Raw genomic sequence first — 26,367 nt, forward strand, 5'->3', positions numbered from 1 at the left:
TATCACGCAAGAAGCATCTAATCATGGGTTAAAGCGCTCTCTCAAACAAACATATTGTTACAAAACATACTGATGGTATTGGTTACAGACGTATTTCTAAGCTTCTGAATGTTTCAGTGAGCACCAATGGGGCCATTATCTAGAAGTGGAAAGAACTTCAGTTCTCCCTAAACTGGTCTTGCCCAGGTGCTCCCCACAAGATTTCTGACAGAGAAGTCAAAAGAATACAATAAATGATGCACTCCAGCATGGCCTCTATGCACCACGCAAGACTCCATTGTTGAAGAACAAGCATGTTGAAGCTCATTTGAAATTTGGTGCAAAACATCTCGACACACCAGTGAAACACAGGAACAATATTTTATGGTCAAATGAAACCAAAGTTGCACTATTTGGATGTCATTGCACACACCATGTTTGGAGGAGAAATGGCACTGCACATCACCTAAAACACACCATATCAATAGTGAAATTGGAAACATCTTGGTATGGGAGTGTTATTCAGCATATGGTACTGGCAGACTTTATATATTTGAAGGAATGATGAATGGAGAAATGTACAATTACCGCTACATTCTTGCTAAGAATCTGCTGCCATCTTACTAGGATGCTGAAGATGAAACAAGACTGGACATTTCAGCAAGACAATCCCAATCACACATCCAAGAACACTCTCAATTGGGTGCAGAGAAAGAAAAAAAAACTGCTAGAATGGCCCAATCAATCACTTGACTGGAATTCAAATGAAAATATATAGAAAGAACTGAAGATCAGTTTTCATAAAAAAGATCCCAGAAACTTCAAGATTTGAAGACAGTTTGTGGACCAAAAGTCACCGGAGCAATGCATGCGACTATTTTCCTTATACGGGAGGTGTCTTGAAGTCATCATTACCAAGAAAGGATTTTCTATTAAGTATTAAATAAGTTTCAGTAAGCGTGTTTAATACTTAATCCCCTTGCCTTTCCACTTTATTACACATAACTTAACTTATAGACTTATTTGTTTTGGTTTCTTTGTATGTGTGGATTATTTGGGTTGTTACTGGTGTGAATTTTTAACTAAAAGCCCAATTAGGAATATTTTTACTGAGATTAACTTTGATGTGTTCAATATTTATTTCTCCCGCTGTGTGTGCAATATATATCAGATGTTGCTGGTTTATGTTCTTTTATAGGGGAGGCTTTTGCAAAAAATGCCTGGAAAATGTTTGCTAAGTAGACCTTCTAGACTTAATTGTAACCACTAAGAAGATTTTGCATCAGCTTGGTGTTCAACAACAATTCGACCTGAACATCAGCCAACGTTCGCCAATCTGATTCGGCACAGGGCCGTTTGCTATACCTGTCATTGACAAGTATAGCACAGTATAGCATATTATCAGCTAATTTTTATTTGAATTATTTATAAACTGTATTTATAGCACCAACATATTATGCAGCGCTGTATAATAAATAGGGGGAGCAAATTACAGTCATATACACACAATAACAGAAGGAGGGGAGGACCCTGGCCGAAAGAGGTGGGGGAAATAGCACACAATTGAAGGCGAGGATATGGACTGGTGGGTGAGTGGTGATGGTTTAGGAGACAGAAAAAGATGAACAGGCAATGCATATGACAAAGCTATGAGTGAGGATTATTTAGGCTGATGGACTATGACAGGTGTCATAGTCTGCCTTAACATCAAAGGAATTTTAAATGTTTTCATTATTTTTATTATATTTTTTTTTAATAAAAACTTACCCTTGTAAGATTTAGCAATGTGTAATAGGACATCCCACATCTAGTCATTTCAGCCATGTAAAAAAAGATTTAAGGCAAACCTTGATGAGGTAGTCCTACTATATTTATCAATTATTCAGGCCGGAGGACTATGATTGGTATTTATTGTCCTAATTATAGTAATTTTAAATGTCCAATTAGGAATATGGTAATTATAGTCCTAATTTGCTGAGCCATTCTGTATGTAGTGTTCGCTGATTTTGCCTCTGTCATTGACATCAATGGGATTGAATATCTATAAATCAACTCAAACATTGGGGTCAATGCGAGGGAACTGTCAGTGCACCAAATAGACAATACTAATTCTGAACAGATTCATGGCAAATTCATGGCATTGACCCGAAGAATAGTTTCTAAAAAAAACTATAATTCCTAAAATGAATAGGCTTGATTTTAACACATTGCGAACAGAAAATCTCTGTCATTATGTCACATACTAAAATATTCCACACCCCATGCCATGCACCCATGCTTAACATAACCTCCATTACACAGGGCACAGGAATCTGAGACTTGTGAACAAAAAGGTTTAAAAATTACCCTAAAGTTGTTTTTATAAGCATTATTTTTAATATTTTTTTTTAACCTGTAGCTAAAATACTAACCAAATCGTGAAAGAAAGAGTGATGTCAGAAAAAGGCGAAGTGGTCCGTCAAGTCTGGAGTTTTTTGGAGTTAAGTACTAGAAGTTAAATAGGACTAAATAATGTCAGTGGTTAAAAGTGTCAGTGGTTATTTGTTATTTTACTTTTTTTGTGCAAAGGGGCAAAGATTTTTTTTTAATGGACATGATTTGTAGATCAAAGAAAACTTTTTTGATCTGTACATTAAAGATCTATCTTGTTTAAAAAAAGTTTCAATATTATTGACATGATAGGGGTGGCCTAATAAAAGTATTGAGGCTATTTACTTACCAAGGTGAATTATCAACTTTAAATGGATAATTCACTTAAGCTTATTGAATGCATTGAAAGTTAAATTTGCAAAGAATACCCAACCATGTGCAAAAAAAAACAGAATTTTTCCATGCAAATAAATGGATGAATAAAGTCAGCAAAGTTTCAACATTGAGCAGCTTAATTACTCTAGTAAGTCAACCCCCATATATTTCTAAGCAAACCCTGGAAATAGAGTTTTTTCAGGCATTGTTCTTCCAGGGCCACTGTTAGCCCATGTATAAACAATTCTGTGGTTTTTATGTATATGCATGACAATGGTTCATGTATTAATGGCCTGCTTCTTTTATAAAGGCTCTGCTGTCAGTGCCTCTGTATATACATAAAAAATGTGGCGGGCTTGTTATGGAAAAGCACTGTCAGAGCTCCTGCAACACATACCAGGTCCCAGCTGTCAAAATTACAGCTCATGTCCACAATTTCAGCTTGTCTCCCAATCCAAATGATTTCCAGTGATATAGTCTTATTTTCCTCATGACAAATGTAGCAAAACTGTCAGGACAGTAAAAAACATTAGAAACATTCTGTAGGTATATAAATATACCTATTGACCTGCTAGAAACGTACAGCATATTTGTCCGTTTGTATGCAACATAGGAACTAATAGTTATCTATAGATAACACAGGTAGAGTGTAGTGAATATAAGTGTATTACAAAATACAAAATTATTTCAATTCAACAGACCAAGCTGGAGCAATTGAGAGAGAAGTTCATTGTTGGGGTTTACACTCTGCAGAATTACATATTCAGGTCTGATTTGCTTAAACCATAGTAAAACAGAATATATTGTGTAGAGAGTAGGGACCTATTATAAAGTGTTTTGTCTGGTGACTTATGACTTCATATACAGCACATTGCATGATCTTAGGTCCTGAATAGAATTCACTTACCTTTTATATTTTTGATTGTCCATTTAGGTTTGTGTTGACCTCATTCTTAGTTTTTGAGCCAGCATGGAGTTGTATAGGACAGGTAATATGATCTGTTTTACCTACTAGATTTGCTGCACTGTTAACATTTTTATATATTTCTAATGCCTCTCCACAAAAGAGAAATGTACTGCACCATCACCTTAGATGATATCACGCTAAATACAAGAGTGTGAATGATAGCATAATACATCTTCTTAGGAATCACTTCTAAAGCACACATAATTAAGTTATTTATACATGTACACAATTGCCAATATACATATATTATGTATAATAAGGAATTTAGGATTTACTTTGACAGTTAAAGTATTTTATGGTGGAAAATCAAAGTATCTCCTAGGAACGGATCAGTAAAATGTTATAGCTATACAAATCAAGATATTTCTTGCAACCATAGGGTGTTCCAACTACTTCTCCACAACATTATATCTAAAAGAATATAATTATAAGGTAAGCAACACATTCCACCACCGATTTGTCAGTGATGATACCACTGCACAGTACAGGCTGAAAGGTTCACATGAAATATTTTTAGGCATAAGCATAAATTCTTCTGTGCTTGATTCATTCTTCTGTGCTTGAAAAAGTATTCTCTGATTTGAATGGTAGTTCAGTTTTCTTTAATATACTCTAGAGACAACAGACTGAAATTGTAAATAGCATATTTTGCTACAAAGAAACACATATAGTGTAATATATAAATAACTGGTGCCTTTTTTAATAAAATGTCCTTCATTTGAAATTCATTTACCCAGATATAAAAAACACACAGAAAAGTGATTGTGTGGGCATAGCGTAAGGCAGCTGAAAGATAAACTTCAAGACATCAGCTAAACACATAGATGGTAGTTGTCTTACCTGCCAAAAGACTTGTTTCTGGCCATCCAGTCCACTACACAACCCTGCCTGGCAGCACAACCACCTTAGTAGTTGGATTTTCTCCGCTGTAGTTCACCAACATAGCTAAGTCATCTCTGCACCCAGCCTAGGACTGGACAGTGAAGAAGAAGCACAGGTGATGAGGTCATCTTTCTGCTCCCATCACTTGCTAGCATGTGTCTTTTTATGTGGGACTCCTGATTTTCAAAAAGTACTATCCTTCTATCTCCCAGTCTGAGTATTGCTATACAGGGGATTACAAAAACTGGTATCCAATTTACAAATGTATACAAAGCGACATTTTAAATGCTTGTATTACTTGTATGTCCTGTATTTCAGTGACATTTATTTTTTTTACCACACCATAATATAATCTTCTTTTCATATGAACAAAATGTCATATAAAAATTTATGTTAGTACATCATGAGAAATAATCCATATTTTGCATTAGATAGTTAGTCCTGCCATGAACTGGCAAATTGGATTTTGGTACTATATATCTTTTTTAATTTGGTGAAATAAAATAAAAAAATATTTTTTCAGATAGATATTTTCCACCTCGATATTGTGACATTATATAATGGTAAATTATTATTAATTAAAAAATACCAGTTTCTGCCATTTTCTACTATAATGCCTTGGCTTAGACGGGATTTGTATATTGTATACAGGAATGGGACAAATAGTAAAATGAGTCTTTACTAAAATGTAATATTTAGTAGTATGAGCGATCACATTATTCTTTCTAAATACCAAGCATTACATATTATTCTTTCAGGTTTCAATAATATTTAGTAATATTAGGAATCATACTATTTTTTTTCTCAATAATCTAAATGGTTCAATAGTTTGTTTTCAGTAGATAAAGCAATGTAAATGAATGTGTGTGTAGTTTGTTATATAAGACTTTTTGTTATGATTTAGATTACATCAAAGACTAGATTACATTTTAGGCTTTGTTTAGACTGGTGGTGCAGTTGTGGTACACTTACCATTCACTGCTCTATCAAATCTGCAAACTCTGGTTCTTAAAGAATGAATGCTGGGGTGTAAGTGACTGAGCAGCTGGAAAGAATAAAAATTAGGCACTGCCTTGGATATGCTCAGGGACCCCTAAAACCCAAGGTGTTTCAAAATGCAAATACCCAGTAATAAATAACCAGAGTCTGTCCCACCTTTCACTCCTCTCTTGCTTGTTGCATATGAGAACACCCTAGGCTTCAGGAGTACCAGGATTTTTTGAAAAGATAATTAGTTTGGATTGAACAATGTTTTCTAATTTTACAAAATTCATTTTTGCACCAGTAAGACAGTTCTTATAAATGACCTTCTACTATAGAATACACATTCATTAGTAAAGCTGGGCGACCCAGCAAACCTGGAATGGATCTGGTCTAGGATCAGCAATAGCAAATGACTTTTAAGAAATCCATTCCAGGTTTGCTGGACCACCCAGATTCACTAATGAAAGTGTATCTTCTCCCGCCTTGGAGAGCTTTAATAAATCAGGCACCATGTGCTTTAGTGGTTTACCTGGTGCATATCCCCCAATATAGCCTGGTGCGACTAACCCCGTGATAGCACAATGCAAATGCAGTCTCATACAAGCCCTGCTTTTCCGCTTTCTAGAAAGGTTTATAGACACCATTGTTCAAAGTCAAAAATCATGAGTGTTGCTCATGCCTCTCAAAAACTGAATTTATTTTACATTTAAGAATTTTCTAAAACCTAACTGCAATAAAAGGGTGTTTTATTCTTCTTCAAGATCACCTTTATTATAAATAGCAGATAAAAGAATGAATTAATGTCATCCCAGTTTTGACATTGTAAAGGAAACCTGTCTTTGCAGTAACTTTGTGTCTTAGATATACTTTACTTGCCATGGACAATTATCAATATTTGATCTTTCCAAGCTAAAGTGAGTACATTTGCAGGAGGAAATATTCTAAGCAGGACTTTAAAATATTTTTCTGTTAATCTCTGTAAGTATGTTGAATACCAGATTCCTGGTTGGCGGTATCTGACTTTGAGTACTGGAGGACTTCTGTAAAGAGAAAACTCAAATTGTCTGAGTCACAAAAAGAAGTGGACATTAATGTTCAGAGAGCTTTAAATAGTATAAAGTTACTGTACTGAAAGTTGTCAGTGTTCAATAATACCTCAGGGTGTTCCGCACATCTGTAGATCAAAGGATTGAAAATTATAGGTTATACCTTAGTATTAGGGTTGCAGTTATCAAACACATCTGGCTATGTTCTGTGGCACTAAGACACTGATACCTAGCTTGCCATATGTTACAACAGACATATGTTTGAAATATGTAATATCTAAATTTTGCAAAAGCTATCTTAATCTAAAATATGCTGTTTTAGCAGAATCATTAGGCAGATCTGTATTTTGTCCTAGCAGAGTGCTCAGCTAGGGTTTTATTTTTCAGGTTTTCATAGATAATTAACAAAGAAAATTGGAAACAAGTTTCAGACGGTTGGGGCAAGTTTGGGGTCAAGCAATCACTGAAGGTTTCGGTCACTCACACCCCAACGTTGGCTATTAAAGAACCAGCATCTGCACATTTCACAGCTAGCAGCAGTGAACAGTACTAATACCATTCACTGCTGCTCTATTCATTCTCTATGTAGCTGCCGCCAGGAGAAAATACAGGTCGCGTCTCTACAGAGTCAGCAGTTCTTTGGTATGAACAGCCTTAGAACCACAAAATGTAAAACATTAAAACTTAACCATACACTTTTTACAAAATACCAAAAATAGACCCAAATTATCTATGTTAATAAAAAGACATTGGGCTTGATTTTTTAAAGCTCTCCAATGCTGGAAAAGATACATTTTCATGAGTGAACTTGGGTGATTCATCAAGCCTGAATTTGATTTCTTAAAGTCATTTGTTTTTAATACTGGATCAGATTATTTCCAGGTTTTTTGGATCACCCAGCTTCACTGATAAAAAAGGTATCCTTTCCAGCCTTGGGGAGTTTTTAGAAATCAGGCCTAATATATAGAAAATATATACAAAAATACAAAAATACATATTACATGCATATACAAAATGATGTTCTTACATAGAAGTAATTATGTTCTAATTACATACAGTAATAAATAATAAGTGCACAATTATATTTGTGTTGCAATCATGCAGTGCTGTCTAACATCTGCTCAATCTTTTTACTAAAATAATAAATATTGTAAAAGAGGTAATATTCTTTCAGAAATATTTTTTGGCTCTCCAGGATTTTTGCAGACTATATGGTAGTTCATTAAGTGAGAGTTCTGCTTGTTTAAAAGCATCAGATGTTCAAATCGTGCAACCACCACTGTAGCAAGAGTTCAGCCAATAATATAAGATTACATTCTATATATCCATTGTGGGGTAAAATAAAATAAGGTTGGAAATATTCAGCAACTGTTTATGATGTCATTTGGAGTATAAAACATCATTCAAGTAGTACATTTGTATTGACACAAAAAACAGCACCGTAATAAACCAGGCAAGATAGTATTGTTTATCCAATATAGGACAATATTCTTCATTGGTTTAGATATATTTTACATACAGATATAGTCTTTCACACATATCCAGGAACAAGTTTAACATCAGTTAAACCTACATTTATAAATAATTAAAGATGCCTCAAAAATTGTGTAAAATAGTTCTACCAGTTCAATAAGGAAAATTTAAAGTCTCTACCACAAGTCAAGAGAATTTGGTGATCATAGTGTCTTAATGAAGAATTTACATGGGTATAGTCAGGACAGGTTACTGTAATGGCGTCATCAGTGGGGAAATAATCTTAGATAATATTAGGTTGCTGTGTGGAGAATAATATAGTCTACATATCCTGAACGTACACCAAATTCTTCTCTGAAAAATTATTTTATCTTTTTGAGGATTTATCCTTTAAGCAATATAAGGACTAAAAGATGACAATTACATTCACTTTTGGGAAATCTTCATAGCAGCACACATACAAAAAAAAAAACCTAAAAAGGGGTATAATCCTTCAGTATTTTATCTTAAACAAAATAAATTTTGCATACATTGGCATACATACAAGAAGACAAATTTGACTAATAACTTTGACTTCCATTTGGATACATGCTGTTACATGCCTGCATATGTTAACTCAAGTTCCTAATTTATGTAGCCTGGCTGCATATGGTGTCATCCTGTGGGATGTACTGATTACTGAATTTTAACATTTGTTTATTAAAAATAATTATTTACAAGAAACAATTTATTTAGCCATTTGATTGCTCAGAGAAGAGTCTGCTTCCTTTTACTTCCCACCCTATTATGTTTTTGTAAACTTAATTCCACCATCCTGGAAGCTTGCTAAGTGGTTAAGGGTCTAAAAGCAGTCTTTTCTAAAACATTCTCCCGTACTGCGTCATGGAGAAGTATTCACAAAACTTGTTCTGCTGGTACATACTGTGTATAGTAGCAATCAAGTGGATATGAGAAATTATGGAAAACCTCAATGCTTAAGGGCTACTTTTACTAACAGCTGTATGTGATGGTAATATGCAGACCACACTTGACTTAGCATTATCACACTGAAAATCCTGGGATACTAATGCAACTAACATCTCTTACTGTTAATAGTTTTTACTGTAAAATACTGCAACTCTTTAACACTATATCCACTGCAGCCCTTAGCATGTGCTTGCCCCCATTACTTGCATGCATTAAGCCTTTGTACTTGTAAATCTGTGTTTTCCACTTTGCAGGTATAAATGAATAAATTGAATCCTTGGAATGTGTAAACACAGATGCATACACATATAGGCATTTTCTGGAACCTTATAGTGAGCTGTGTACTAATACTATGTTGAAATGCGTAAAATGCTATACTAATAGTATATATGATGATATAGTACAATATATACAACATTCCAAAAGAAACCAGAATATCGAAATATTATACAATAAAGTAAAATTGGATAACTAAACTACTAGTAAACAAAAGTGAAATAAAAATGCATTAAACAAATCACCTAGTGCTGCTTACCTGTAATCACATAAAGGTCAGATAAAAGCACAATATTACCATTATGTGTTGCCTTCAGCTTGTGAAGCAGAGATGTGCAATGCATGAGGGAGGTTCTGCATGTGAAGATTTTACTGCTAAGGAGTGCAGCTTCTTGGCAGATGGAAATCTCAGTGGGAGGAGAAGGGGGCCCACACTATGTGAGTGTATATCTTCCAAATTCATCTTGAGAAAAGTGCCTAAATGTCTGTTTGCTGATGTCAGCAAGACTGAGAGCATTTTTAAAGATATATAAAGTTCATGTGTCTTTTCTTTTTTGTGATCTTTCAAAGTGTCTGAAGAATGATAGCTTACAGCTGTGATAATGATTCCCATGTTTGGTGTCTGTTTTACAGAATTTTTACGGGAATGTTTGAAGACAGGAAAGACTGAACAAGATTAGACCCTTTAATATTACATGCATGTTATTTAATAAAGAGTTCTTTTTCCTAAAGTTCAACTCTAAGAACTATAATTTTTATTGTTTTTGAGTGCTTAATATGTGTTTACTCTTTTGGGTATTACCTTTGCACCTATAAAAAGAAGACTCATTCTAGTTCCCTGAGAATAAATAAATGCCACTGTACTAATGCCCCTGACCTTTAGTTGCAATGTCATCACAACCCGTACTCGGTGTATAGCAAAGTGGTGTCATAGTATGCTGACAAGGGAAAGAAATGTTTGTAGAAAACACACAGTCAATAACTAAACAGGAGGGGTAAACACAAGGTAAGCATGCAAAACCCATAAAAAAATTGTGCCCAGGTTTGAGTTTCAAGTATGTATTCCCAAGTGTGGCAATCCATTGCAAAGAACCATAACTAACTATGTTAAAATCTACACATACAGCTATTACAAAAAGCATTTTGTGCATACATTACATGGTTTGTAAGAGTTAATAAAGTTAAAGAGGACCTAAACTGACAGATGTATGTAAAATAAAATGACAGCTTTCCATTAGTCACTTTGTTAAAGACATCTACTGCACTTGTCCTGCAAAATCAACACTGAAACTATTCCTTTAGGGCAAGGGTCGGCAAATTTTATTAGCCACTAGGCCATTTATGGGGTGGGTGGGAGCACACTAGGCCGACCCACCCTAATGGCCCTGCCCACCACCAGGAATGCCCCCTGAAGGTAAATCCCTCTCCTCCGTATGCATTGCGGAGGAGAGGGATTTACCTTCAGGGAGCTTTCCCTATTCACTGCAGTGGCGGAAATATCAACGCCGGCCACGGAAAATAGGGGAGCAACTGCAAGGGGGCGGCCCCGGTGCTCCAGTGGCTCCGATAGTTCCTAATGCCCCTTAGCCAATCTGCTGGCGACCCACGGCTCCGGACTGGCCAGGGGGCGTTAAGCCGGAACAAACTACTGGCTAGGCTGTATCTGGCCTAAAGGTCGGAGTTTGCCGACCCCTGTCGGCATTTTTTTGTCCCTGTCGGGATTTTTTTGTATTGGAATTGATTTTAAGACTAGTGCAATTAGTGAATCAACTTTCATCCATCCTAAATGTGTCCTGTGTGAGGGGTTTGTAATGTCCTTTTGCCAAATTGTGCCCTCTTGGTAAATTTGTTTCATTCTGCAATCCAAAGACATATTAAGAGGTTAATTGGCTTTATTCCATAATGACCACTGTGTAGTTGTGCATATATGGTTGTGGTTGGGAGACTGTATTGTAAACTCTGTCTGGGCATTTATTGAAAATTAATGTTGTACAATAAACATTGTATATGTTATCAACTATGTATCAAAGAATACCATAATATAATAAAAAATAAAAAAAAAACCCTAGACTAAACTGCATCATAAACTTTTCTGGATACATTGCTGGATATATAGATCCTTGTATGCCCCTCAGACTAGTTGGTTTTCATTTAGGCTACAGGCTGATAGCATTAAAAGTTGGTTTACAGATATATTTTCCTCTCATTTCAGTGTTCTGTTACTTGTGGAAAAGGGGTGAAACATAGAGATGTTCAATGTATGCTTTCTGACCAGCCTGTGGAGGACTTCCATTGTAAACATATCAGAAAGCCTCGTGTACAGAAGTTATGCAGGATGGGCAGATGTCCTTCGTGGAAAACTGGGAAGTGGGAAGAGGTAGGAAATATACTGATCATTATATTTACTCTTTACACAAGAAAGAGGTTTGGGGTAGATGGTAGAGAATGAAAACATTTGGAATCTTGATGGTGATGTATCTGGGTTTGAATTCCAAGGCCAGCATACATACCACAAACCCTACTAAAGAGCTACTCTCTCCATGTGGCACTTATATGTCTTGCCAAAACAGTTTAGTTTTGGGTACAAGGGTGAAGGGTTAGAATCTTCAAAATATTTTTTATTGTTGTCTGTGCCTTCACTGAAAAGTCTAATATGTCCTGGTGACCACTATCAGCAGCGCAGAAATTTAGGGCAAAATCTAAATTTTACATCTGTCACTATACCAGATGGTGATGTGAAATCTTCCAGTGAGGACACCACATCTAGGAAAAAATATCCATTTAGTGAATTTATCTAACTTTGGAGAGATTTACGCATATCACCTGTTATATCTCTACTACTGGAAATGATAAAAAATATCCTCAATAGTAAACAACAAAAAATAAACTGACAGGGATTTTAACCATACCAAAATCTGTCTAGAGATGTATTCAAAAGAAAAATAAGATAAGACTGAAGAAGCTTTTGGTTAACAAAAACTAGACTTACTGAAATATAGTGGACCTGATATATTAGTTTGCTTCAACAATAAATAGAAATAGAAGTGAGAAGCTGGTCCACAGTGCTTATTTCATATTACAGGACCACCCCTGGTCTTTGTACTTTTATGTTAAAAATATTAAATAATAAATACATAGTACAGTTGTTCCTTATGTTTTCTCTCATCAAAAAAGGATTCTTTATGTTCATTTATGATATGTATATATTTTAGATATGGTAGTTTACGTCTCGCAGACTATACATTCAGCTAGTACAACTGTTCCTTCAAACTTCTGCTGGCTATAGAATAGGGTAGTGCAACTGAACTGCTGTAAATATAGGGAACTATAACTAACATTGTTTTTATTACTTTTTTGACAAAAGAAGAAGCTAGTAGTAAACAAGGTGGGCAATTCTGTTGCATTAAACTTGGAACTAGAAAGCTGGGTAGGATAAAATCTGCTAATCTGCTACGCGTTGTTTATATGAATATTTCTTTCTTTGCTTTTGTTAGTGTTCTGTGACCTGTGGAGTAGGAATCCAGCACAGACATGTGTATTGTAGGATAAAGGGACAAGGACGAATTGAGGATACACATTGTAATCACACTGCTCGTCCAGACAGCCAACAATCCTGTATATTACCAGACTGTATCCAGTATTATTGGGTTGCAGATGATTGGCCTGGTGTAAGTGCATTTATTATGTCTTGACAACCTGTATTTTCTGTTTTTACCACCTTCCTGAAAATGTTTAAGTGATCTCATAAATCTTTTGAAAATGTACCCACACTATCTCATTAAAAAAATACATGTAATGTTTTTTAAGACTGCATAATTGCATGTATTAATGTTTTTTAATCTGGCTAGAGTTCAACTTCTGACAACTAATGCAGTTTTGGTCTTGAGGAAAGCCAATCCAACTCTAGTTTGGAGCAATTCCCTATATAATCACATTACTATATTATCTTTTAGTAATAACACCTTTGGGTATTATTATCCATAGGAATATTATATAATATTTTTTAAATTTAATTTTGTTTTATAGTAGAAAAATTGTGTACACGATTAGCCATAATTTATTTCAGAAATTTGGAATTTAGGTGATAAATTTTATTATCTAACTTTATTTTCTGAAGATTTGATCTACTGTCGCTTAGGTCCCATCTTCAGACATTAAACAATTCATAATTAAACAAATGCAAATGGAAGAAATCAAAGTGCCAGAGCTTTCCATCATTATAACTTATGTTAGTCTATAAAGGGTATCACCTACAGGTACTTTGAATTTACCATTGCTTAACAACTCTTCCTGTAATTAAATCTTTCCTAAGCTGATCATAAGATCTTTGTTACATACACAATTACAACACGACTAGTGCACTGCAATATTGTACTAAGTGTGTTAAGTGTAAGCTATATTGACTTGGCTACCACCTGTATAGGATAATGGTCTTCTAATGTGAATTAAACTTTTTGTAAACCATTAAATTCAAGTCACCAGTAACCAGGGGTGCAGTGGGGCGGGCACGGGTGGGAATGCCGTGCTCTCACTTTTTGGGTAATGGGCAGTCATGCCCACTGCCGGTGCCCTTCGCTTACTCCATGCAGGGAGGAGGATTCCATTACAGCGCGGGACCCAATTGAGGAAAGCTCTAGGAGGATTGAGGGATCTGCAGAAGGTAAGTGTGATTTTTTTATTTTAAATTTAGTTCTGCATTATATTGAACTTTATTGCTTCCTACATTGACAGGCAGAATCCCACTTAGGATGCACCTGCTCTGTAGTACTTACCCTAATGAAGCTAGGATCAGTTTTAGACTTGTCTGCATCAATGACTGGCAGCACTGCCTCTGTATTTTTGGTAACGGATCAGGGACATTCAGGTAAATTTGGTCAATAAATGTTTTGCAACATTTAAAAGTAGCTGTAATATTTATTGTGTAAACTGGACTATTAATTATGCTTATTATTATATAATTTGAATTAGTGTGCTGCAGACTGTACACAGGAGGAGTCCAGAAGGAAGATAAAATGTATGGATAGCAAAGTCAGATCAGTGAATGAATCATATTGTGACCCTGCAGCTAAACCACCTGCCACTCGGAAATGCGCCAATCCTGCATGCAAGTATATTCTTGTCACTAAAGATGTTTCCCAGGTATGTTCATGTGATATTGGAGTAAAAATGATACTCATAACTTTAGCATGTTTTATGGTTAGCTGTCTTGCACTACGAGTTGGTTAGCTGTCTTGTGTCAAAAGATATACAAAAATACAGAGGACCTTGTTTATTAGAATAAAAATATTAAAACATTAGGCCAAATTTGAAAGACATCTGGTATTTTTCAGGGCCTGTGTGAAAAGTGTGTATGAACCAAAAAGGGGTGTTTTATTAAAAGAGTGAATCTGACCTGCACTAAACATTCAATGGTGGAGAATCAACCACTGCCTTTAAAAAACATTAACTTGGAAGATTCATTAGGAAATGTTGACTGAATGTCAGATTCACTACACTATAAAATATTCTAAAATAAATTTGCAGCAAACAATAACTTACAGTGAATCTGTTTCTATATTTCAGTGTTCCAGAAATTGCTGGTTTGGTTACAAACAAAAACTGACTTATTGTACAGGAATACAGTCAAGGCTAAACCAGTATGTGAATGGTTTACGAATTGCCAGTTATAAAAGCTGTCCTCTAAGGCAACATTTACTTGAGCACAAATGCAGTGGAAAGAGCTGTGTCCAAACCGTGTTTTGGAAAGTTGGAAAGTGGAGCAAGGTGCGCTATATCAAAAACTCTAAATCTTTCAGACATGTGTGCACGTCTTAACACAATCTTAACCTGTGTCACATGAAGAATCTCTGAGGGAGAGAGCAATAACAATAAACGGTAACATAATACTTTAGCAGTTCCTATATTGTGAAGCAATGTTTATTAGATTTAAATGTCTCTTGAGATTTTATTTTATTATATATGTTCTAGCTGATTATTTTTGATATTGGTAGTGAACTGTGTTGATAATCTGTAAACATTTGCTTTTTCACTCTGAACAGTGTTCATCTACATGTGGTATTGGGATTATTGAAAGAAAAGTGCTATGCGTAACAGAGAATAACCACTCCAGTAACCTGTGCCCATTATATGTCAAACCAAGGCCTAGGAAGTCATGTTTCTCAAACCACTGTATGTATTCTGATTTATTTACATAACTAGTTACTGATTGTCTTAAAATAATAAAAAGAATCATCATTATTTCCATCCTGAGCAAACGTTAAGCTAATATGCAATGATTTATGTGTATTTATGTGTATTTAAGACATAAGGCCTGATTTAATAAAGCTCTCCAATACTGGAGAACCTAGACTATCATGGGAGAAACTGGTTGATCCAGCAGATGCACACAGATTGATTTATTTTACCCCTTAGCATGGATTTTTTTTGTTCTTTCTAGGTGAATACAAGAGCTGTAAAGAAATTCGTCTTCTTAAGAACACCCACATAGATGGTGAATATACATTGACAATAAGCAACAGGAAAGTTAAGGTAAAAAATCTAAGGAAATAATAATAATGGATATTAAGGGAGATAAAATGGTATTTCAAGGTTAAAATTTTACATTGCACACATTTTTTAGGTTTTTCAGTGCCAGGTCAAGAGGATTATTACAGGATTATGCAAATTTGGATTACATAATTTAACTGTGGAAACTGTCCTCATAAAAGGCAAAGGTTTAGTCACCAGTATTGTCCGGGGTATTGCCCTGCAGTTGATAATTTTCCTGTTACGGACCGACATTGTCTTGTTCTGTTACTTTATGTAGAGGCAAGTTTTTGTTTCTCCAGGGAAAGTCAGCAAAGGACATTCACACTGAGATGTCACAAACACTGGGGGAGAAGCGTCCTTCCTTTCCCTGAAGAAACAAAAACTTCATGACGGCCCGTAACTCCATTGACATGAAACTTGCTTTCATCTGGAAGGGGGCAAAGCTAGGAACTTCTCAGCACCCCTCCCCCCACCGTATATAGAGATGCAAAGCCCATACCAAGACAAATTATTGTGTTTTTTTTATGTGTTTACGCACAACAGCTAACCCCAACAGAAATTTCTTCTTTTTAAACACTTTAAACACTTCTTCTAAACACTACTTGTGTCATAGACAAACTAGATGGTGGACCCCCTGTGCTATCTGCACATTTAGAGAAGACCAAATTGAAGAGTCTAAGTACACACCAGCAGCTTTTCACCAAAGAACCCCACAAGGCTTTTCTGATAGGTGTGCCAGGTTGGGGCACTTTGACTCCCCTGTGCATATGGCACCTAAACAGCAATAGAACATAGCCAGAGCATGGTACAAAGTCACAATTTTAGAAACCAGGACAGGCCAAAGGTCAGAGGAGCAGCAAACAAATGTAGTCAAAGTACAAGCCACATTTGGAAATTAGTGACAGAATTGCAATAGAACAGGAATTATCGTGGACTGGAGCCTTGAGCTAGGAAATAACCTATTTCCCAGGCCACAGGTATTTGTCTTTATACATCAATCAACAACCTGGCTAGGGAATAGCAATGTAGCTGCTATATCAACAAGCAGATGATCAGGGGGGATCAGGGGACACCTATACCTCCCAGTTCTAAAACAACAGAGGCATCAGCAGAGGAATTTGCCCCCCATGTTTAATGCAGTGTTTCTGATTTTACATTTATTATTAATGCACAAATGTTTTTTGATTGGACATTTTGATAGCACAGCCTAAACCTCCAAAGAACCATCTTTTATCTCCAAGTCAATGCTTTTCCATCAGAAAGCTACAAAAAATGATCAAGGTTGATGGTTTCAGTATTTTCTGTGCTAGAAAATATTTAATTGTTATTCAGATATGCACTTTTCCCTCCACAAATCCAGATGTGTGCCAAATGGTGGTTAAGGTCATAAAAAAGTGACTCTTGCTCACAATTGTAAAAATGAGTAAAAATTATCTGACTGCAAATGATCATTCAGTACATAAACATATGTATGTATATATATATATATATATATATATATATATATATATCGCTACTTCATAACTTTATGCAATTTTCATTTCTTGCAGATATTTTGTGCAGGTATGGAGACAGACAGCCCCAAAGAATATTTAACACTAGTTAAAGGTGATGCTGACAATTTTTCAGAGGTGTTTGGATACAGGTATTTTGAAACCTAATGCAAAATTGCATCACAAACAAACATTGTCCACAATGTTACATTTAATAATTTTTTCAAAAAAACATGTTAAAGCAGAAAACAGAAACTTATATTTTTTTTTCAAATAATTTTTAAACAATTTAATCTCAATCTAAGTCTACTGTATTACTAGGAATGTGCTAAAACCAATATCAAACCGATACATGTTGTCAGTGACTGAAGATTTTATCAATGCTTATCTAAATGCTCAGAATAATTTTGCATAAATCTTGTGACTCGGTTTTATCGGTATGCTACATTTTGTAAATTCTAACAGTTATGTCTTTGCAGGTTAAAAAATCCATATGAGTGTCCTTTTAATGGGAGCAGAAAACAAGACTGTGTGTGTAAAAATGATTACCTTGCTGCTGGTCTTACTGTCTTCACCAAAATAAGACTGGATATCATCTCAATGCAAATCAAAAGTGAGTTTACAAAAATAAAATTAGCATCTTAAACTGAAACTTTCCTAAAAGCAGTATTAGGCTGCTATACCAAAGCTTCTAAAATTGAAGAGGCAACAGGTGATATTTCTTCTTCCAAAAAAAAAAAACTTACCTGTCTGATTGCAGTTTTTTTTAAATTACTCTCACCTGTCCTAACTCTGTTGTGGGCACTGCCATCTTCATCTGGTCTATTCCTAGGTTCCAGATCTTCAACCATCTTGATTGGCCGTACCAGAATAATGTGAATGAGAGTTCATTTATTTCCAGCAGCCCCAGACAATTGCCAGGATACCCACCACAGTACACTGAGATGTGTATGCGCATTTCTTGCCAGCACACATTTTTTTTTATTGTAGAACTGTAGTTCTGCTTTTGTCACACTGACTGTTATATGATATATACATATACTTATGAAAGATAATGGAGTAAAAACAATACTTTGCCATCAAGACCAGAGATTAATGAAAATTAAATAAATACAAATGTAATGTGGGTATTTGCTTTTCTAAATAGGTTTTTGCTTTGCATTTATAGCTACAGATCTTCTGTTTGCTCGAACAATCCTAGGTAGAGCTGTTCCATATGCTACAGCTGGTGACTGCTATAGTGCTGCCAAGTGTCCACAGGTATGTCTGTTTTTATCATCTTCACATTATTTTATGAAAGACAAGATGACATAACACTGAATAAAATGTCATCAATAGTATTCCCATTCATACAGTTATTTTATACATACAAGCGAAATAAATTGTCTTTAAAGCGGATCTAAACTCAACATTTTTACTTTACTTAAAAGGTGGACAACCCTTATATGTAAAGGAAAAATTTTATCTCCAACACCACCCTGCAGCGATCAAGACTGAATGGGAGCACAGAGCCTCGTGGAATACTTATGTCACGCATCACGGGAGGCTCTGGGTGCTCTTCTTGCTCATGCCCTAATCTCAGACATTCGCAGAAGGGGCATTTTTTCTATTAAGGGAAAGAGATAGTGATCTCACACAAGTGCAGTGCAGATTGGGTGATGTGTCAAGAAGACAAGAAGAAGACTGAAAATGGCGGCACCTGGTGCTTCCTTAGCGCCGGGGACAAAGAGGAATTCCAGGACTACGTGGGACTGGATCGAGGGAAGGACATGCACCATCGAGGGATCTGCAGCATTAAAGGCAAGTGTAATTTTTTTGTTTTCAGCTTCGTTCCACTTTAAAGCTTAGTAAGAAGTGGACTGTTTTTTTAAAATGCCTATAAATGCCCATACCACTTTTAAATGCCTTTATGGGAGTTTACACAAGTGTTTAAAAGCATTTTAAAGCAAGCATAAAATTACTTAGAAAAATCCATAAAGCTTTTATGGGGGTTTGTAAGAGTTTTTAGGCATTTTTAGCAGACGTTTAAAACTCCTATAACAACCTGTAAACTCCAATTCCATTTGTTTTCAGTGATAGCATTTAAAAACTCTTGCGCTTGCCCCCATTAATTGCAATGAAAGTTTATCACTGTTTATAGGCATTTACAAGCAGTTAAAAAGTTAAAATGCAAGAAACTTTTTCACGCTCAAGAACGTTTTGCTCACAAACACCCTAGTGTAGACTAGCCCATTGGAATGCTTAGGAATTTCAAACATGGGCGTTTAAACATTGGGAAAGCAGTCTGTGTAGACTGAACCTAAATAATGACACCAGAACTGTTGATCCCTTTGAGGGATAACCCCTTCAATTTTTGTTGCAAACATTAATGAAACAGAGATTCTATTTTTTGCCAAATCTACCCAAAACTAGAAAATAAAAACAAAGAAATTGCAGATCTGGATATCTTCTTTTTTCAGAGAATCCTGATGTTGGTTTCTCAGACTAATTTGAGATGGGGATGATAGTTTGAGTCTTTATATTTAAAGACAGGCCAGCAGTGACAGGTTATTGCTGGTCCCCTTGTTCCCTGATTTTCTTTAAAGTTCTATTATTTTTCAGTGTTTTAATCACTTTTATGAACTTCAGATGTACTCCATACTGTTCAACTGCCAATGTGTAGGCTACAGACCATAATAATTTGTCAGTATGTCTAATAAAGTTTACATGATTATTTCCCATAAATCTATCCTCCCTTCTTCTCATTTTGATTTTTAGTGTTTTGATTACTGCTCTGAACTCCAAATGTGGGAAAGCTGCATAAAGTTTTTTAATGCTTTAGTCATAGGGGTTGTCATTAAAAACATTTCTTCAACCAAAAACATTTCTTGAAGTCAACCATGACATCCAAAAGCACTGAATTTAGTAGGGGTATGGTAATGTTTTCATTGTAATTGTTTTCAGGAATCTGAAAACAATGTCAATATATTCTGAGACATCATGAACAGATCCTTCAGCTATGCAGTGTTCTGCAGCAATATAATAGTGTTTTCATGAAAGATTTTACCTTTCCTTTTGTTATAATTACTAAGAAAAACTAATTGTTGGACATGCCAACATTGTGCATGCCCTTCTGAAGAACAAACACAATCTGTTCTTACATCCCTCTCTACTATTACAGGGGCAGTTCAGCATTAATCTCTCAGGAACAGATTTTCAGGTATCAGAAGCAACCAAATGGATGGCTCAAGGAAATTATGCAACTGTCAATGTTCACAAATCACAGGTGAGTTTAAGTCCATGATGTTCCCAAAATAACTGAATTTTTTTTTTGCAATTTGAGAAGGAGGAGGCCAGATAAATGTTTTAATCCTTTGCATATTCATATGTGACACATATGTTAAATGTGTGTGTTTTTTCTATAGGATGGAACTAAAATATATGGAAGATGTGGAGGCTACTGTGGGAAATGCATTCCCAATTTAGCTACTGGCCTTCAGGTCCAAGTACAAGAACGTTATTGAAAGAGCAGATGGGTTGCTTATGAACACACTGATTAAAGAAGTGATCTTAGAATAACTATGACCCTAGGAAGATCTCAATTCTTATGTTGTCAAGAACAGTTAACTGGTCAATTGTGTGACTGGGAAAGATTTTAATGATTGCATATGACTAGTAAACAGTCATTACGGAACTGGTTTTACCAGATTTGGCCATTAACAATAATTGTTACCAGATCTGCTACTGGATTTATCATATTATCAGCATTTTAAATGGTGCTGTTACTTTCCTGGGAACTGAAAAATCGTGAAAAAGTATCAATGTCCCAGTTCTGGGATATGGAATTGCAATTACAGAATTGCAGTCATTAGGATTTAATAGGCAGGAATGTCAGTTTTCAGGGCGGTGAGGCTCCTTATTAGATATATATGTGAAAAAAACGTGATCTCAGCCTAAATTGGCCATGTTCCTGGCATAAATAACTAATTTCTTTTGGCATTTGCAATAGGACACATGACTCTGCACAATGGGGCTATATTGGAAAATAGGTATTTTAATTGTAAGTTGATAGATTTTGACAGTGACAGTAAGCACCAAAGATGAAAATTAGGGATAATAGAGTCTAAACAAAGCAAAAGAACTTTTCTTGCGATTGAGACTGTTGAAATGCTCTTAGTGAGATCTTTACAGGGAATACAAGACTCTAATCTCATTCTATAGCATCCCATTGCTGTGAAACTCACTTAAAGTGCACCTCTCAGAGGCTCCTGAAAATCAAAATGACCATATGGCTTCATAGAAAGCAGCATTAGAGTGAACAAATATACTTTCATAGGTTGTACATGGTGTCCCAAACCCTAAAAAGAGTATAGCAATGCCAACTTTCAGAAAGGAGATATTCCTATATTGCTCAGCACACCCTGCCCCTCCACTAAAAGTGACAGTTCCTAGTTGTAGCATTATGTCAGCAGAGGATGTACAATTTATCAACTGAGCTTGCAGTGGCAGAATGGGTACCATGCATTGTATGATACTGGATGGTGCCCACTGTGCAGCAGCATTCTGCAATCTTGATAAAGACTTAAAAAAAATCCCACATTCTCTATTTCATAACATAATTACACTGTATTGTTGCCCATAACATATATAAGGTATCAGAATGAAAGAAAAGACATCTAAGAAAGAGCTCAAAGCAACTCTTTGAGCAATTTAAGGGTTTACCAAAACAAACAAGGAGCACGTCCATTTCTTCTAAAAGCATTCTTTATTCTTTAAAAGCATTCTTTATAAATGAGCCCTTATTATAGATGATCTTTAACATCCTTGCAGCTTAAGGGACATCTACTGTATTTAGAGTTGTCAGCTGCAAAGTGTTTGTATTGCTTCTAGCTGCTTAATATGTTACTCTGACACATTATAGATACACACACACACTACAGCCAACAGGTTCAGATCTTCATAAAGATATATTTACTTTATTGTATATGTAAAATGCTTACATTTCTGCTTATATTTTTGTATTTATTTAAATTATTTTTAGATTTATATGAACTACTGCAAATGGTGGAATACTTATGAGGCATTAGTTTGAAGGATGTTTTAAAGCAGACTTTTAACTGGTAAACTGGTAAACTCCTACAGATAGTAGTATTTAGTCACATTCAACTGACTTGTTCTGTAATATTGAAGAAACTTTTTATTTCTCGTCTAAGCACATAGATAAGCAGCAAAACATTTTTAATATTACAGAACAAGCACAGGGCTCCAAAGCGAAATACTACTATCTATACCATGACCGGGAAATAGGTACCTTCATAGACAAATCAAAATAGTATTTTAGATAAGAGCACACTAAACTTCAAATACTAATTTTTATACAATGTTATTATGGTGCATTGTATTATGTTTTATCAGGTCATATTCTCAGGTAAATTTTTTATTTTAAAAAGAAGGTGATTTTCCTTTCAATTGTTTTCTCTATCTCTCACTTTTTTAGTGTTTTATAAAAAAATTACATTTTAATAATTGACCTTTGATGAAAAGTAATCATTTGGTCATCATGGCAGCTGTTACCTAACAAAGCACTAAAGAAATCTTAATATGTTTGTACTGTAAGGGATTTAAGTGATAGGGTTACATGGGCATTTTAAAGTTTTTTCTAGTTTGCTTATTGGCAGTTATCTCATTATTAGCACGTTGATATTAATACAATGAAAGGTAGGCCAACACTTTTTAGATCTTTCCTTAGCATGAGGTCATGCTAAAGCATGAGAAAATCACCTGAACAGCATTATGCTCCCTCTACATGGCTCATCAGAGAAATCGGGAGGATGCCATTGCAGATCTTCTGGAAGTGCAAGTTGCCAAGCTCAATTTGGCTTCTGTATTTGTGCATTGCTGACTTGGAAAGAGCAGGGTGATATATCTTTGTATTTATTAAAATACCAAATTCAAAGACTCAATTATCTTTTTTGTAAAGATTTCAGCAGTGGCCACATTAAATTTTTAATCATTAAAAATTCTTGTAAGATAAAACTGTAGTTTTCAAAGATCCACAGGGAATCTAGAGTTACCTTTACAATGCAATGCATTTCTCTTGGGCTAGATTTAAATACAATAAGGCTCTGATAAACTCATACTAGAGATTCCAATGTGTCACAGCCAAAAACTATAGATTTAGTATTATGTTAACAGAGGGAGCAGTTATGTACTAGCCACTGATGATACTATAGGGCCATATTTAACTACAATTTAACTAAAAACAATTTACAGGAAGTAAATTTATAAACTTGAAAATAGTGCAATGAAATACATAGACACAATGCAATAAAGAAGGAATTATTATTTAATACACATCTCCAAATTGCCAAATCTCCTAAATTGTGTTATGACAAAATCCTTTAGAATGTAGAATGCCACAAAAAAAGTCTTCCCTTTAAGCGAGTCATCTATACAGAACATTATCTTAGTGATGTGCAATCACTACATAAACTACTCATTTAGCATCTATCAGAGTGAAAGTACAAAAGTTTGTTATGCCCTACAACTTGATATATATAATAGGTGGGGTGCAGGGAAGCGTAGGTAAGTTTAAATTCCTTGTGATGTCTGCTTTCAAGTGAAAATGCTACTTGCTTAGTCTTGCCAAAGCATAGGTTTGTATTAGGGGTAGGGCTACATGAACAAATAAACCTCTTTGCTACTGAGAGATTCACTTACTTGTTGGCAGTAAATTATTTTGGACTTCTTATTAAATCATTTTGCTAAAATGAGATGATAGCTAACAAGTGCCTGTAAAGACATGTAATAAACTGTGTAATCCTAGGCTAAAATGAATCTCCACCCAGTGTGTATTGTTCGTATCTTGCCAAAACAACAAATAAATAATTATTCATTTTAAGAACTGTTACAATGTCATCAATCTATTTGTCAATCAACACCCATCCTTAAAACCAACCTTTTGCCTGGAATTCAGCTTTATTGGTCACTACAGCTTTCCTGTGCTCTAAATTCTTACTTTCAGAAGCTCCTATTGAATCACAATCAGATTTTAAACAAATTACATATCTCTATTTATTACATTTAGCTGAATTGTAGTTCTGAGCCTGAAAAAAGGTAGCAAAAGAGCAACAAAGTCAGATACTCTTGTTTAGATGTAATTTTATGGAAATGTATTCTTTGTCAATAAAACTGGGTGGAGGTTTGATATAAATCTGGTGCTAAACTTACAATAATAAATGTTAATGTTTTGTCTAAAGTCATCTTCAGGAACCAATGTTTGCACTAAGTACAATGTATCCTTTAATATGAAATGTTGCCCACTCTAAAACATTTGCATTCATTTTTGTAACTTATAAAAATATTTATGATGCACTGGCTTTATTATTTCATATGTTTCTATGTGTTTTTGGAATTAAATTGAAATACTGAATCTGTATGGGCGTGTGTGCAATTGTATGCTCATCTAACATTCTTTCTCTTCTTAGCTATATTGTAGGATTTTATTGATTTGCCATGACTGCTAACTTTTTTCTTTTGTAAGTGTAAAACTGAACTAGTAACTGAAACAAAGAATATTTTGTATGACACAACAACATATCAAATGTTTAGACATTCCAAAGGGGAAACATCACTTTGGCCGCAGTTCCTTAGGGCTTGTTCCCACTATGGCTGTGTACTGTGCTTTTAAAACTGGTGTGTGTTGTGTTCAGGCAGTCCATTTATTTGAATTTGAATTTATCTGAAAGTTACAGTGCACAGAAAAAAATGCTTTATAGTGCACATTACATTGACAGGCTTTGCGTAGCAGTGTTTGGCAAGATGTGCTATTCATGAATGACTGGCAACCCAGCACACCAATGCATGTTCTTTGCATCGCTGCAATAATGTGCAGTGTCCATATAGAAGCGGGAGAATGGACCAATTCCTTGAGCTTTACGTGCCTTTCATTTATAGACAAAAAATGTAATATTTCAGACACACTTTATTTTAATAAAAGAAAATATCCCTCATGCTAATAGTTTTGTAACCAGAGGCACAATATTTTTACTAAATAGGAGCTTTAATTATTTAATGCACACCAATGTGATTGTAAAGTTTTTAAAGTTATTTGTTAGCCATGTTAGCCATGCCAGATTGATTCTTTTTAGTGCCCTGTACTCAACTGTTTATTAAGCCTAATATCCTTTTGGTTTAATCAGGCTTTCCATCAGCTGCCATTTGTCCACACTATTTATGGGGGCAAATGGCATGTTTAGAAATATACATCAGCAATAGTAAAGAGATGTACATTTGATGTTTTGATTAAAAAGCACTCCTAGAACTTTAGAAAAGTGTGCTCTAGGGAGAAGGAAGCATTACTTCACCCTCCAGTGATAACAAAACACAACTGATCAGGCTGAGAAAATAAAGAAAATTACAAGGTGAGTAATACTAATTCTTAATATAGAAATCGCTAGTAAATCATTGGCAAAATAATAAATTCAACCTATGAAATACAAATGCTTATGGGAGAGTGTTGCCATTGAAAGTAACAATAGTTGTATTGTAAATACAGCAAACCTTTAGATTTACCTAAGAAGTAGAAATTCAAATGTTAGGAAGACATTGGTAGTGAAACAGATTCAAAAATATTGAAAACCAACGAGCCATTGGCCACTTAACAAACATACCACCTATAAACATGTCCCTTATAAAAATAGTAGATAAATGTTACAAAAGTAACTGAAATGAAATGCATGGTGTATTCCACACAAAGGGCCTGATTTAATACAGCTCTCCAAAACTGGAGAAGATAAACCAACATGAGAGAACCTGGGTGATCTTTCTTATAAATTTTGTTTTCAACCAGAGCCAATCCAGGTTTGCTCCAAGTTTGCCAAATCACCCAGGTTTACCCATGTTAGTCTAATAAAACTTTTTAATGTTAAATAAATGGAAGTGGTATGACCTAATTTCTCTTCCTGTAAGACATAACATACATAGCAGTCTTTGTCTTTAAATGCTTGATAATGTGATTGCTGGAGGAATAATTACCCTATGTTTATGC

The 26,367-nt window shown here is 35.1% G+C and overlaps 1 protein-coding gene across 1 annotated transcript in view; it reads left to right on the forward strand.

Moving 5' to 3' along the window:
• The window catches only part of ADAMTS20 (ADAM metallopeptidase with thrombospondin type 1 motif 20), an 84,253-nt gene extending 59,497 nt beyond the window's left edge, over window positions 1-24,756 (forward strand). Inside the window, exons 28-38 of the mRNA XM_072399029.1 lie at window positions 11,531-11,695; window positions 12,813-12,986; window positions 14,287-14,457; window positions 14,881-15,081; window positions 15,357-15,486; window positions 15,755-15,846; window positions 17,397-17,491; window positions 17,819-17,952; window positions 18,508-18,599; window positions 20,500-20,604; window positions 20,744-24,756. Coding sequence (XP_072255130.1) covers window positions 11,531-11,695; window positions 12,813-12,986; window positions 14,287-14,457; window positions 14,881-15,081; window positions 15,357-15,486; window positions 15,755-15,846; window positions 17,397-17,491; window positions 17,819-17,952; window positions 18,508-18,599; window positions 20,500-20,604; window positions 20,744-20,842 — 1,458 coding nt within the window. The 3' untranslated portion in view covers window positions 20,843-24,756. The remainder of the gene's footprint in view (window positions 1-11,530; window positions 11,696-12,812; window positions 12,987-14,286; window positions 14,458-14,880; window positions 15,082-15,356; window positions 15,487-15,754; window positions 15,847-17,396; window positions 17,492-17,818; window positions 17,953-18,507; window positions 18,600-20,499; window positions 20,605-20,743) is intronic.
• Window positions 24,757-26,367: the final 1,611 nt, after the last annotated feature.

Source organism: Pyxicephalus adspersus, chromosome 2, assembly GCF_032062135.1.
Source record: "Pyxicephalus adspersus chromosome 2, UCB_Pads_2.0, whole genome shotgun sequence".
Classification (NCBI taxonomy): Eukaryota; Metazoa; Chordata; class Amphibia; order Anura; family Pyxicephalidae; genus Pyxicephalus; species Pyxicephalus adspersus.